At 41.1% G+C, this 16,101-nt stretch overlaps 1 protein-coding gene and 1 long non-coding RNA gene across 2 annotated transcripts in view; one reads left to right on the plus strand and one right to left on the minus strand.

Annotated features, from left to right (window-relative positions):
• The window catches only part of LOC135501695 (multidrug and toxin extrusion protein 1-like), a 38,699-nt gene that overhangs the window by 17,201 nt on the left and 5,397 nt on the right, over positions 1-16,101 (minus strand). The window contains exons 7-11 of the mRNA XM_064793938.1: positions 10,153-10,195; positions 6,379-6,423; positions 5,474-5,571; positions 3,001-3,098; positions 1,286-1,399 (exon numbers count right to left, since the gene is read on the minus strand). Coding sequence (XP_064650008.1) covers positions 1,286-1,399; positions 3,001-3,098; positions 5,474-5,571; positions 6,379-6,423; positions 10,153-10,195 — 398 coding nt within the window. The remainder of the gene's footprint in view (positions 1-1,285; positions 1,400-3,000; positions 3,099-5,473; positions 5,572-6,378; positions 6,424-10,152; positions 10,196-16,101) is intronic.
• Positions 11,328-12,554, plus strand: LOC135501843 (uncharacterized). Its single transcript, XR_010449655.1, has 3 exons — positions 11,328-11,604; positions 11,948-12,033; positions 12,246-12,554. It is a non-coding gene; the product is annotated as an uncharacterized LOC135501843 (long non-coding RNA).

Genomic DNA, 16,101 nt, shown 5'->3' on the forward strand with positions numbered 1-16,101 from the left:
ACTGAAAGTTATCTGGATTAGGCTAAGAAAGTACACTCTCAAAATGTATTAGTAAATATGACTAATTTGGTAGTTGCTATTGCACCAAGTGTGAAATTAGCAAAAAAAAAACTAACCATTAATTAGTTGTTCCAGTTGTTCCAGTTGTTCTAGTAAAAACTACATTTGAAATGGTTAAGGATTGCTATTTTGATAGTTCAACAACAAATTTCACAAACGGTGCAATAGCAACTAACGGAGTAGTAAAAGATAACTATTAAATAGTTACCTTCACTTTTTAATTTTAAGAATGTATTGCAAAAGCGCTTCGAGACTTTAGTTTGGTATAAAGTGCTTTGCAATTCATTATATTTTTCATGCCGGTACATGTATATTAAGTAGCCCACGGCACATGTCATTTTCCTGAAGTTGAGGTCAACCATACGCACCACCATATCGGCCTGAACTTAAAAACCTTAAGCAATTAGAACTCCTACCAAACCAAGTGATGGCAAATTTAAAAAAATTGGGAGCCTGTTCTTAGTTTTTCAGAAAAAAGTGCCCCAAGTTTTTAATTAAGGAATTTAACCCGAGGCGGAGGACCTTGGTTGGATACAGTCCAAACCCGAGCCGATTTTAGCTCCACCCGAGAGTGTCTTGGTAACTCAACCAAGGTCCGAAGCCGAGGGTTCAATTTCTATTCTAAAATACCTCAAACTTAAAGAGATAGGCCACGAAAATAACTTGAATATGTGCGAATTTGGCAAATTCCATCCATCGCCGGCCCGGAGCGCAGGTAGCGCCGTTGTTTACATTATGTTACGGCAACGTTACAGAAAATGAGACATGTACATTTTGTACAGCGCGCATAGGAAGTCCGCATCGGCTCGCTCAAGTGATGCTAAAATCCGCGCAAAGCTATTTGGAGCGTTTCTCTCGGCAAATAATGTGTAGTGCTCATTAAAAAACTTAGGGTGGTTGATGCTTCCTTGGCTGATTTGTGTTTGAAGCAGTGTTTTGAGAGCCTCAAACTTCTGAAGTGAGCTGAAATTCCATTGACGTCGCAGCCCGGTTTCCACATTTTAGTGCAACCCGAGGGGACTTTGGTAGAGCATCTTGGTTGCGTGTCCAAAACACTCCACTCTCAGAACGAGGCTTATGCATTTTCCATTTAAAAGTTGACTTTACGGTACCAAGGTATTTTAGAATAGTCTTTCACTACCTTTTGAAAGAATTCTAATCACTCTAAGATTTTACAATTCTAGCCAAAACAGTGTTGCCTATTTATAAAACCTTAAACGTTTACCTGCTAATACTGTGCCGATCTCAAAGCTCCACCACTCGAGACCAACCATCAACAACCCTGCCATAGCCATCTTGAGAAACACACCCCAGTCATAGAAAACATCGACAGTCCAACCTGAAAAAAAAAAAATTATGAGCCACCGGGAAAGGCAACTTTGTGGCAACGAAGAAATCTATCCGCGTGTCTGGGACTGTGAAAGTGTCATCTTTCAATCGATCAAGATCAAGTAGCTCGAAGTGCATTCTGCTTTAAGAATACTATTCTCGTTAAAGGATGGGCGGCTTTTATTGCAGTATGTTTGGTCTTCCTTTGGTTTATCAGTAAACTGTTTTTCTTAACGTGTTTGATGCTTTTCCAACATCGTTTCAGCTCTTATATCGTAGAAAAACGCGTTATTCAGTATTTTTAGTTCGCCTTAGTCCTGGCGCGAAATACCTTTCCTGCCACGTGAGTGCACGCCGAGATCCGAGTTCACGTCAATCTACTATGACGACGCAACTTCATTTCCATTTATCGTCACAGTTGCGGGGTAATCAAGCGCCGTCAGCGTAAAGTCGGAAAAATCTACATCAGCACCAAGACGTCACAGGGTAGATCCCAACTCCAGGAAACCACTTACAGTGCATCGTTTCAAGTGGAATGGGTCGATGCATGGAGATCTAACTCAAATCGGAGTCAACATCCATAGTGAGACTGTGTCATTGTAGGATCAGGTTTTATTATTGCGATATAACGTTTAAAAGTGAGTACAGCAAAGTAATAGAAAGGATTATAGCTTCCGCCCGACTCCGACTCCTAGCACGAGGAAAGGTGCGCATATATTCACTTCAAACGGTTATGATCGAGCCTTCGAGACGAGTTGATGTACTTTTGATGTATACATGACTGTATGCACACCAATCTCCTAGCCCCGACACTGGTAACGGTTGCTAAATGATACATGTACATGTATATCTGGCACCTTCCGGTTATTCTCTACTCTGTTAAAGGGCAGCAAATGCAACAAGTCTGGTTGTATGCACACCAGCTGTAACAACATGGCGGAACTTGCACCCGACAAAAACGCCCCTTTTAACGAGTGTTCTTGCTGTCAAAAGTTCATCACTGGCCATTAGCGTTTCGCGTAGATCATATGAATAGCATTCCGCGATAATGAGGTCACTGCAGCTGCTGCCCTCCATTTCCCTCCGTTTCGTAATGGAGTCAGGCGTTCTAACTATGGCAGTTGGATTCAATCTGGCACATGTCCGAGTGTTGGAAATACTACATAATTGTTCTGAATATTTCTCTCTCTGACTCTATGGTATCATTCATGCTAAAAACAATGCAGGGTCAAAGATAATTGACTTTGAAATAAGCTCAAATGCGTAGAAGTAAGTGTCGATGTCCGACTGTCACGTGACTAAAACGTCATCAATATCTTATTCAAATGACCTTGTGAGCTATAAATAGTAACGTCGTGGAATGCTATTCAAGAAACAACAGGGAAATGCCCTGAAGCGAGGATGAGAAAAGAGAAATTTGTTGTCGGAGAGCGCTTACGAGTAGATGCAGGACTATCCGTGTTTCACGAGCACGAACACACTACTGGATAACCTTTGCAGTTGATGAATGTAGAATGCAAAACGGGAATCATCTCGTAATCGGAGCCGGAGTCGGGCGGCTGCTAATCCTGTCTAATAGCTGCGCTTGTCATAAATGCCAGAAGTACGTACCTCCCCAAGTTGGCTTGAAGACCTTACTGATGAGGGTGTAAAGAACCAATAGGATGGCCATCAGGTAGAACGAGATGAGTTGGGACACTGCCGAGCCGCTGCAGAAGAAAAGCTACAACGTTACCGCAAAACTGTCAATCAGCCCTCCATCCCTAATACTCTCGGTTTATTGATCCAAGAGCGCTTTAGTAAGGTTACTTCGAAATCGGCACTGAGGCCAGAATCATTAGACAAATTGGAGTTGGCAACCAACTGTATATCAAAACTGAGAATGCTTAGATCTAAAAACCGCTTCATTGATTACTAGGAAGTTACAGCCAGACCAGGCCGAAACTTGGCGTCATGACTATCAGACGAAATTGTTTCGCCGAACCACCGTCAACATCGTCTTTATGAAATGAAGGTGTTGAGTTTGATGAGATCAACAGGTTTATATCTAAGGTCCTCACTAGAGTATTCAGAAACCATTTTAGATTATACAGGCATGCGAACAGCCAACTAGCACATTTTAGGGAGAACATTAATGGATTTTGAGCGATAATTTGGCTCAAAATTAGGACGTTTTAGGTCAATTTGAAGGTTATAATTCCAATATTTTCAGATGTTTCCATACTACAGGTACTTACGTAGATCTTATGCATTGCACTAACGGGCTTACATCTTGAGAAACAATATACTATACCCAGTTACCGTTTACCCTTTGAGATGCAAAGAAAGGACGTATGAAGCTGATATCCCACCATACCAAAATTTCTTTTTTCAGGCATCAGATGAAGAGCATCTACCATCTTGCCATGTGCCTCAACATCATCAAAGAGATGATGCGAGGCAGCGCGGATGTTACCCGAAAGAAAACATAGGAAATTTTAGGAAAATTTGCTGGAAAGACTGGAATGTTAGGGAGGCACAAAAAATATTAGGAATTTTAGAGCCGTTTGCATGCCTGTTATGATGTCTGACTAGATCGGGTAAGTAAGCAAACAGTATATTGCTAGTCACAAAAAAATATTTCAAATTTGAAATTTAAGAAAAGGTTAAAACGAAATGTTGAATATACAGTACAGTATGTTAATTTGGAAAAACACGCGTGCTGAGAAAGTCCGAAAATAATGAATGAGGATATAGTTATTTGAGAGCCTTCGAGAATAACAGAATACCCGAAGAGCCTCGACAATGAAATCGTTAAGCCGCTACACACGAGGGATTTCTCACCAACTTAGTTGGAATTTGAATTCATAACAGGAATCGGCCAACTCAAATCTTTCGTGTGTTTGCAACGCAGACCAGGTAACTGATACTTTGCCTGATTGGTTGGAGTTGCTGGCTGCACTACCGACTTGTTCTATTTCTCGATGTGATTCAGTCAACAACATAGTTGGGCCATATTTTGACTCTTTACCTTTATAGAGTCCCATAGGCGCCAAGGCTGTACCTTCTCATAATCCAGGGTTTTGCCCAAAACCTCCTATTATCCCATCGATTTCTCCTTTTCCTCTTTTCACTGATACTTTTTACAATAATAATAGATAAAATCTCCTTTTTCTTCCTCTCATTGTACACAACAAAATCATTGGCAGCCATGTTTCTAGATCTAAGATTTCCCCGCCAGAAATAATAGATTTTTGCACTCAGCCTTGACCAAGGTTTTGGCCTAAAAATAGTGCAGGACCTAAATATTGCTGCGATTATGTCTTTCGTGTGAGTCGGTGAACGACTCTCAACTTCCAGTCACCTATGCACCTGTTCTTAATTTTAAAACCAACTAAGTTGGTTAGAAATCCCTCGTGTGTAACGTGCTCAACTCGAGGTATTTGGACGAAGAGTGTTTCATATTAGGGACGATTGGCACCACATATTTTGGCTAGAACTTTAAATCCTCCTTAAGGACTCTTTCAAAACGAAGTGATTGCCCATTTCAAAGATGGGATCGGGATTTGGGAGTCTGTTCTTTAGTGTATTAAAGGTTGGGGTTCACATACAGCCAACACTTTTGACAAGAGGCGATCTTCTCACCTAATGCTTACTACATGCCATTTGAACGCAGATTTAATTCCCTTCGTCGCTCAGATAAACTCTATTCAAAACAAATTCTATGCACTTTTCAGCGTTCATGGTCGGTCAGTCAGAGAGAGGCCCATTGACCTGTTTTGCACATCGGAGGTTTAGTTCAACGGCAGGCGTTCAGATGGCAGTCGTAGCGGTTTTCGCTTTTTGATGTTGATGTTGAACGAGAGTCTTTCAAATAAACCCTCATTCCTAGATTGTTGGCTCGTGTAATGGACGCAGTGTAAAATTATGATAGGCACTTGCATTTGTGACATATTATTTGACCCTAAAAGGCAAAACCAATACGTTGATGACTGACCCACTTATACTTAATACTTCTTTTGTAAACATTATCATACTGCTTTTACAACAATTGAACAACTTGCCGCAAGTTTGTTTGGACTGTGGAAATATAGACCCGACTTACATGTATCCAAAGTCAAATACATAAAGAAAGAGGTAATGCGTCAATGCGCATGTCCCGATGCCTATCGCGCCTATGATCACCGTGGGCAACAAGATATTCTGAAATAAAAGCAACAAATTATTGATAAGCTACGTCACGCCAATTTTCTAGGTCAAGTGACAAAATTCATCTGAACAATTTTTCATACCGAATTTCTTTCTCGGTGAATTCAAACCTTTCCGGCTCAGACATGGGCATGATATTTTCACAGAGGAATAAATGATACTTCATTATATGACTGGGACGAATAAGTCCTCATGTTTTCATAAATGAGTGGTCATGTACATTCGAGCAGTGGTTTTCCGACAGCGCACCTCGGGACGTTAATAACAAGCCCAGTTACGCGACGTAGTCGTTAGCCACTCGTGATGGCTCCTGCCGAATGAATAAATTGGCACATCCAGGCCTTGTCTTTGCCTAGTTCACAGGTATTTGCTTCTTCATTATGTAACTTGCCAGTGAACCAGTAGTGAAATTAAGTAGAATTTTAGAAAACAAAACGTCTTCCAAGTTTGTCAGCAGTCACAACCTGGTCCGAGTCGGAATTCAACGCACAAAAAATAGTCCTGAGACTTTTAAACGCTCCGCAAACGAGCAGCGTTTATCATTGCAAGCTGCGACGTAGCGATGACAATATGACGATTGAAATTGAAAAGTTGCTGTCGATGATAAATTAAAATCAACAATCTCGCTATCTGAGTCACATTCAATGGCGATACAGGTTTCCGCGATAAAAAACACTTGTTGGCGAAGCGCTTTTATATGCAATTGACGGAATCCAAGTCTTTCGAACGAATTTTATTTTATTTTGAAAGATGGAGGAATGGAGTGGGTTGGGTAGGCTAGGCTCTTGTTGAAGAACTTACCTGACATCGAAGGTACTGCAGCATTATCTCCTGTACGAAAATCGCCTGCAATGGAAAGAAGGGTCATTGTCAAAACATAACATTGTACACTCGTGGTCAAAAGTTTATGGACACCAGTTTTCCTCAATTTTCTCGAAAACCACTGGATCAAAAATTGCCCGGGTACTATCGAGGTGTAGAGAAATTCCTAGGCTATACGATGAAGCTAAAACTACCGACAGGTATTATGATGTAATGATGCTGTAATGTAATTTGTATGGACACCCCCTAATCAACTTTTTTCTGGTTTTCTTTTACCAGGAGAAACACATTGTAGGAAAATACAGTTTAAGACACTAAATTCCGGATTATTCTCATTGCATTGCCCTAGTTGTCCCATATTTGTAACTTTTCGCACTGAGGCCCTGCACTGCATAAACTTAACTAATAACATGGCCCTTGTCCTCATTTTCCTGGCAGAAAACTAACACAAAGTGAATTTGAATAAAGAAACAAGTGTTTGGATGACCACAGTTTGTCATATTTCTATGGCTCAGACAGGCCATCTTCGTAATTTTAAGTTCTGAAGTTCAAGCCAACAGACAGTGATTTGATGAGTGTTATGAGTGTTTATGTAACGTGTGCTTAATTATCCAATTATGAGTCGTGGTATATCACACAATCGGGGACCATTTTATTAGTGCTTGGTCAGCTTGGAATACTGGTGGAAATTGCTAAGGAAAAAGGTGAGAAAAACGCATTTTCATTGGTAATTGTTGTGGCAGACCATGCTACTATGTCTTCTGAACAATGGAGACATATTATAGTGAGAAAAAAAACGCCAAAGAAAATTGGTTGATAAAAAAGTTGAGGGGTTGTCCATACAAATTACATCGCATCATCATTACATCATGATACCTGTCGGTAAATCTAGACCAACTTATAACCTAGGAATTACTCTACACATCGGTAGTATCCGGGTAATTTTTGACCCAGTGGTTTTCGAGAAAGTTGAAGAAAACTGGTGAACTTTGACCATGAGTGAACACTCATATTAAGATCACTCAAAGATAAAATACATGTTTCAACCTCTCAAGTTCTGTCTTCTACAGTAGATAGAACCTGTCTATTTAGGACACCCCGGGACTGACAAATGCTGTCCTTGATAGAGAGGTGTCCTGATTAGAGAGGTCGAATTGAATGGAAACAACCGATTTGAGACCAAACATAGTGTCCTTAATCAACAGAGGTGTCAGTAAAGAGAAGTGCCACTGTGTTTCCTGATGGAAGAGTATAGGGGATCTCTCCAATTTTGGTTGAATGGTGACCCAATTACTCCCTCACCCTCATCTATAATAGACTCTCAGACCACAGTTATAATCCACTCATGACTGTTTTAATTTTCTGAACGTCGCTTAACACGGAAGTTAGCTCTCCTTTTTGACAGCTCAACCGACAGAATTTCAAAACCAGGGATCCATTATTAGTCTAAAACTGTGACTGTTGACCAATTGCGTCTGTTCAAGTGTCTATTGCACAATATAGTTCATGCTGGTAATGAGATCGGACAAACTGGAAACAGGTAGATATTGATCTCAGCTACATGTGGCTGACAATTTGAAAATCTGTGATTGATATAGGGGGAGTTGTTAAAAATATGGAAGTGACTACTTGGCAAGCCCGGCTTACCAAACAGCGACTTTTTCTTGTCCTGAATGGAGAGCCGAACTCATTAATATTAAAGTAAAGTCTCCAGCTCGCCAAACAGGGTAGATTTTTTACCTGTTTGGCAAGTCCGGCTGGCCGAACAGGGTGGCTTTTAGTGCTGTTTGGCAAGCGGCTCTCCAAACAGGACAAAAAAAAGATGCCTGTTCGGCGAGCGGCTTGCCAAATAGACCCGGCCTAAAATATATGACTTTTTTCATCGTGGTGATATACAATGTAGTTTTGCTTATGTTGTCCAAGGATGGACACATGTTATTGTCGTAAACCAGGGTGCACATTTTACTTGTCGGAGGGCTCGCCTTTAATACACAAGTTTATATCTCTCCAATGTCGATCATGAATTTAGCACACATTAGTTCACATCAATTTCACAACACTTTCGTTGATTGTTTCTGCTCTAAATTGCTTCTGGTTAACGATAAGGTATTGATAAGATAATTATTATCAATGGTCACTTATTTAAGTTGATGAAAACTATCTCTTGTGAAAATTGTTACAAGTAATGGCAAAAAATTGATCAAAAAGATAATATAAATATCGTGCAAACAGTCCATGATTGTGTGATCAAGACCACTCGGGTAGAGCGAAAAGAGGCACCGGCCGGGGGGGGGGTTGACGGGCATGCAATTTGAGGCTTATTCGAGTCTTGATTTAAGAAACTGATGATATCAAACTGGAGGTTTTAGTTGTGTCACCAATTAATAGCGCGTGACAGGACCTATGACAGGATCTGAGGTTGTCCCCGGGTGGACTGCGCCCTTCTCCTGTTTCTTGTGTTTGTGCCTCCCAAAATCTAGGGTCTATGTACCCATTTTCATGACTGAGGTGGACTTTGTTGCCCAATTGTTTGCCGACCCCCTTAATTACATTCAGGTTACGGTGCGGCAAGCCTTCCACTTCAAGCTAACAAGACTTACTATATCAGTGCACTATATATCACATTTTACACAATAGATCAGCTCACACAAGATGGATTGACCACTGGTCAATGTTTACGTGGCCCGTGCAGGTCACCCATTGTTTCTCAAATTACTATGTCGTATCTTCCAACGTGGCCAAGGTCAGAAAATTACTGATTCATTCGCACAACTAACCTACTGACCATTAACTAAGCAATATACAATGATTGAAGTAAAGCAAAAACATATACATGTATCATCAACTCAAATTCATAAGTACATTAACCCAATATGGTACCATACTCTGGTCTGAAAATAACTCATAACATAACACATTACATGACGCGCGTGGGCGGGGCTAAACTGTTGGGTATTTTAGCTCTCCCCGAGCAGTTTTGGGGAAGACAATCAATACCGACAGTGAGGTATCAGTTTCTATTTTAGAACACCTCAAATCTTGTGAATTTCACAATGAATGATTATTTTTATTTTGAATGCTTTTAGACTGCATCAATATGTGACCCGCTCTACCAAAACTAGGCGCTTGTCGCATCTGAACTTGACAGGTTGATACGGACTTGTTGTTAATTTCCCTATTGTAGACCTTTTGTGAAATCTATTACAAACTGATTTGGTCACATTTCACAAAAGGTCTACAATAGGGAAATGAACAACAAGTCCGTATCAACCTGTCGAGTTCAGATGCGACAAGCGCCTAGTTTTGGTAGAGCGAGTCACATATTTTGTACTAACCCAAACCGTTTTGGATGCCTTATCATAACCGCTGAAATTCGAGACGAGACTTCGTTGGCGCATTTTCACTGTGAACAGTAGGAGGGAATCCGACTCCAAGGCCTTTAGGAATGATTGATAAAAACTGGATGTCGACAATATTTTCATAACATTTCAATGATTGATGAGTCCACTTACTATTGCGCCTGTTCTAGCGGGCTTATTTCTGATACTGATTCTGTTTTCTGATTCAATCAATCATTCAGTCTCATATTGAAGAGCGCTTCACAACAAATAATGTGGCTTCACACAAGTCGCCGAATGGTGTCTGGAAGTCGAATGCAGCGGTCAATGTGAAAACGTATTAAGGGGATTTAGTGGCTTTTGCAGCCAACTTTAATCGAATCCAAGCACCCGCATTATAAAACGTAGTCCTTACCGGTAAGGCTGGCATCATCCAGGTGATGTACTCCCCAGCAATTCTGGAAAAAGGAAACAAGAGGCGTACATCAAAAGATGCATTTTGGAATATTACAACTAGATAATTAGCGCTAAAGATAGGGACAGTTTGAAGTGAGATCGTCAACTGAAGATTGGTGTTTGTCTATATTAAGGTTGAGGTTGAGATAGTGTCAAGCGGTTAAGTCTCAGTCCATGATACCACCATGCAGGATCATGCAAATGGTGGCAAGGTGGGGGGTCAACAGATCTAGTTGTAATTTCTACCACAGACCTGTCCTAGGGTACTATGAAGGCTGGTGGATTGGTTTCGAAAATAACCCCACAGTTTTGGGGTACGGCTGTTAACCATTTCCTACTCATTTTCCTTTTAAAAAAACATGCATTATCCCTCAAAATAGGCTAAGTCTTTTGTCAATTTTCGTGCATCAAACAGAATTATCACTAAACACCGCCTATTGAAATTGAAAGTACATGATCTGAGCTACCTTTTCATGCCTTTTGTTTTGCCCCAGGTACATTTTAATGATAGGTACAGTACGTCCCAAAAACAATGCAATCTCAAATTTCAGTAAAAAGGCAATTTTAACTCTCCTTTAGCTCCAACACTGCAGTTTTTTAGGTGATGCCACTTCCAGGTAAGGAAGTCAGAATGCTGTTTTTTAATTTGCAAAAGAAAAAAATCCGGCCGCCCTCACGGTTTTCCGGTGAGGGGGTCGAGTCGCGCCCTTCTCACTGGTGCCCATTTTTTGCCCATTCCCTCAGATAACTGACGAAATACACATGCTTTCCAAATAAAATTACATTTTTAGATGTTAGTGAACCCCCCTCTCCCTTGCCCCTCCCACACACTCCCTCAAACAACCTAGAGGCCTTTATTACCCCCGTGGAGGCTTAGCGGTCTAGGCGGAAACGAACACCAGCAACGACAACAACAACAACAGTTACAGTTACAATGCATTGTGTACATGCACGTGTACATTGTGTGATAGTCTATTGAAAATGGAACCTGAAAAATCACAGTTGAAATGTGGATTTGCTTTCATATCCAAGGATATCGAGTGTGGTACTGACGCTTCATACCCCAATGACAAGAGTGTGATCCCCTTGAAACAATGTAAGTAGGACGTGCACTCCCATTTGATGCGTTGGATGTCCTCCAGGAAAGCCAGTCAAGTCAAAAGTGAATGGGAGCTCATAGCACTTCGTGCTGGCGTGTTTGATATGAGTTCTCCAGTTCTGGACACCACAATATGCCCGAACCACCGATACAAGTTGAGTTTATCATGGAATCAGCAAAGGAGATGCCAGCACCCACTTCATCAACCCTCTAAAACAAGTCGGAAGCCCAGAAAAGATGGTGGTTCAGTTCATCGAGTGATGTCTCGGGAAATATACATCAAGTGGGGAGTTTTTGTCCCAGTTGGCTCAGGTAAGGGATCAGTCTCAAAATCACTGAAGTAGAAAAGAAGCAGTAGGCCTGTAATGATACCCACTCTGACTAAACCTAACTTTGGTGCAAAACCAACTGAGTGATAACGATTTACCACTTCACTTGTGTTCTTCCTAGAAAGTTGATTGGAGCCTTGGCTTGATGATCAGGAAGTCCCAGTTATGATTCCCTGCCAGTGCCACTGGAGGTGATGCTTCACTGCCGTACAAAATCAGCATGGCCGTTCGCATTATCAAAACAAGTCTATCATCATCATCATGTCCTCACACTATTATATTGCTCATCATATTATCATTACCCCCATAATCTGGTGCCTTTTCAGCTCTGTGTAAAGGATGTGAGGCTAAACATCGAGTATCTGTGGCAAATGTAGAACCAGAAGTAGAACCAGCACCCATGGATACAGAGGTGAGTTGAATGAAAAAAAAGGGGAGAAGATTCGGGGCAAGCCAAAGTGAATATTGGTTAATTCTGCCTGCAGCGACTGACTTACATGTAAGAAGGTCACTGATGAGAGAGGAGGGACTAAGCTGAAAACCTTGATGCCATTCTGGCTCCCATCTCCTTGGCAATGAGGGATTCTAAGCCAAACCTGATTCTCCATCAATATTTTTTTTCAGTCCGCTGTTGCCTCTTCCTCTGTTCAACCAGCCGACGCCTTAGAAAACCCAGCAGACGGGACAGAAGGGCAAATTTGATGGGTAATGTTGTTGCAACAGTATCATAAGGACTGCTGGTCAAGCACTCTTGAGCTGGGAGAGAGAAATGATAAGAGGGTGGAGACAGATTTTCTGAAATGTTGGTCTTTGAGCCATGACTGGGCAGAATTAGCCCAGTGAAAGTTGTCAGCTACACATCAAGAATTCTTGATTTAGAATGAAAGGGTACGACTTTATTGGATGTACATTCATCAGGCTTGACCTGAGATTTTCCACGCCATCGATTGCAAATGCATTGTTCGCATTCTACAATACATCTCTCATTTTCTAAAGAAAATACATGCTGAATTTCCTAAAACTGTTACATGCTGTGTTTTTGTCTCCCTTGACTAACATAACCTGCAATATGAAGGACATCCAGATTTGATGTTCTAGTATATCTAGGGGATGGTTCATCAGGTAAAATGCGGGGCTTGGTTGAAAAATGATTTTATAGCGATATCTTGGGATAAATTTGAACTTTGGCTTTCAGTAAACAATTGTAAATGCCAAGATAGATTTTTAATGTCAGTATACTTAGTAGCGCTAATGTCAGTTTTGAACAACCAAGCCTGCTACTGGAAAGTGGGACTCTCTCCTGATACTATCCTGCACTTGGGCATGACATGTAGTACCGTAAATGAGGTGTTACTAGTATTGGTCCCTCCCTAGTAGTGGTTAGTAGTGGTTTGGCTATTGTCTGCAAAATAGCCTTTTTTCTATGTATCATTATATTAGCTTGTAAATAAATCACCCATTTGTAAAAAAAAAGTGTCCCTGCTTCTTAGGTGGCAGCACTGTCCTCTGCAGACAGGTACAAGTGTAGCATGTGGAAAGTTGTGATCTCTCCTAAGGGACTGGACAGTACCGTATCTCAGTTCATGAAAAACTTCTCCATTCCAGTACATGTATATGTACAATTTAGCCAATGCTAGAGCAACTCCAGGAGAACATTTCACCGCCAACCAAGGAGCTAAAAACTTCCAATAGCAGTACTCTGACGGTGCAGCCAACTGCAGGGTTGTCCTCATCAAACAGTAATTACAGTAGGAACTGCACCTTTGGTCAATTGGCTCCTTAGCAATGGAAGGTGTTACTAGTATGTGAGAGCACTTCTGCAAGGTTCTTAGGAACAGGATGATCCCTGCATGGGTTGATAAAGATGTATTAGTAGGTCATACCACATGCCCTTCAGGTGCCTTAGCCATGGGGGGGGGGGTCCAACCCTTACAACATGCTCTGGCAGCATGACACAGGTTAATGATGGGTCAACATTAGCATCCTCACCAAAAGGGGGGTTTCTTTAGGTTTTCGGACTGTAAGAAGGCCTACATGTAGCTTATTCAATTACGTTGCCATCAGGTAGGCCAAGGCCGAAATGTTATTTGAAATTCAAATCAGCATTTCAGGACCTATGGGGCCCAATTCCCCAAAGGGCTTTCATCAAGGGCAAATTTGTAGTGATGAGCTTGTTCTTTTTTGGGGGGAAAATGCAAGTGGAGTTATTTACCGGTAGGCCTTAAAATAGGTAAGTAGGCCTAGGCATGGGGGGGGGGGGGGGGTGATCATGGTGGTTGACAGTAACTACTAATCCTCATGGCCAGCACCAAGCATAAATTATGTGTTCATTATGCATTTATTTTATAATTCATCAAGTGTACACAAGGTGGCAGCACTAGCCAATGAGTGTCATTTTGGTGGAAAATAGCACCTTTTCCTTGGTTTATCCTGGGAAAACAGTAAAAGCGGCCGGAAATTTTATTTCTGATTTTGAAAGTAGGTATCATTACCTTTATCATGTGCAAGCCACAGCATTCAAAGACCTGCAGTGTTGGAGATATGAGCGTCGATAGAGAGCTCTTCCTAAGCACTGCCCCTAGGTATGCATAATTACTAGGCCTAGCACGACCAAAGTATGAAGTGTTACTCAATGACCTGTTGCAGAATGGAAGATCTCATCAAATACTTCCATCATACAAAGGGGGAAATCCAGCTATTTTTTTTAGTCTCTGCAGGAGTGCCCAACATTGACCCAAAAATACACAAAAAAATAGGGGGAAAAAAGCTAAAACAAGCCCCCTAACTAGGCCTGCCCCTAACTCGGTTGCTAGTGATTTTTGAGAGTCATCAATTGCTGTGTAATGATGTCTTAGTGGAAGGATCTTGCATACCTAATCTCGTTAAAAACGGTTGACCCCCACCTTGCCACCCTCTGCATGGTGGTATCATGGACTGACACTTAACATCTATTTCATATAGAATTGTTAAGGGAGTATTACGAGTTCAAGGCAGGAAATAATTCAGAATCACAGTGACATGGGGGTAGGAACCAAGAGGCGTATTTTGTTTTCCTAAACATGTAGTTTTACACAGGGTACATCAGCAAAACTTTCAACCAATCAGACGCTAGCAAATCTGTGACATAAAACTCGTAAAACAGGTAGATCCATGTAAAGTACAGTATGTAAGTTATGTACATGATGTAGTGTTGTGATGTATACATGAATACTCAGCGAGAAGATGAGCACCAAGTTTGGAGACAAAAATACGACAGCATTTTCCTACAGTCATCATCCGATGCATACTCGATCATTGGTCGGGAGTGAAAAGTAGATGATTTAAACCAGTATCTTTATACTATTTGATGCTGGAAAGTTTTATCGTGGTTTTCGTACGACGCAGTGTACATCGGCAAAACATTCAACAAAACCACCATATTCCAGCGTCAAAATAGTAAGCTGATTTGAATCATTCACAGTACACACTTTACACCCCGATCAATAAGTATGCAGCTGTACTGTATTCTACATGGATCTAGTACATACTTTACGAGTTTGCTTCCTTTTTATGATTGGTTGAACATCTTGCTGATGTACATCGTGTTGTACGAAAGGTTCAGAAAAAAGAGTCGCCGCCCGGAGGGATAGTGGAAGTCCTCAACGAAGGGTGCGAACACACTCGGCAACCGCGTTGCCCTAACGTCTAACACTAATAAAGGTTTAAATTGAAATATATTAACATCCATCACATTTGCTCCAATAATGACCCAATAATGACTCAATAACGATGTCGCCTTGATCACAAGATTGTAATTGGAAAATAATGGCTTTTTAGATTCGGTCTACACAAATCTGTACCCAATACACTAGTGGGAGGCATTTTCCAACTTATTAACGGTTTCCCTAACCTTTGCCGGATTTCTCTGACATTGTCCGACTTTCCCCGACTTTGTCCAAATGGATTAATTTGAAACTTTGAAATTAAATTGCAAAAAAATAAGCCATTTCTGTATTTCATCTTGTATTACACAGTAGTTTCCTCCTGCTTAAATATGGAGTTGCCAAAGTCAGATGCACTCATGTGTGACATGCAAAAGGTCGAAAGGGGAGGAAGTCATTAATATTCACACCTATGGTCACTCTGGGTGTTTGCATCACACCTCATTAACACCATTCAACGAAGGCCTTTGATCTTTAATGGCCTACTTTGGGACGACCTAGTTTTTGTTCACAGGTTTAATGGAAATCCGACCTTTTGGACAAAGTCGGGGAAAAGTCGGACAATGTCGGAGAAATGTCGGAGAAATCAAGAAAAAAATAGAGAAGACGTGAATAAGTCGGAAAAAGCCTCCCACGAGTGTTAGTTTGTTTCCATGTAATGAAAAACCGCTGAAGGTTGTTTTTTGACTGCAAAAGACATCATGAGACGCTAACCCAGAGTAAGAATGAATATTTTCTTTTTTTTCTAAAGGACAATACACTGCAGTTAGCAATTTTAG

Source organism: Lineus longissimus, chromosome 17 (assembly GCF_910592395.1).
Source record: "Lineus longissimus chromosome 17, tnLinLong1.2, whole genome shotgun sequence".
NCBI lineage: Eukaryota > Metazoa > Nemertea > Pilidiophora > Heteronemertea > Lineidae > Lineus > Lineus longissimus.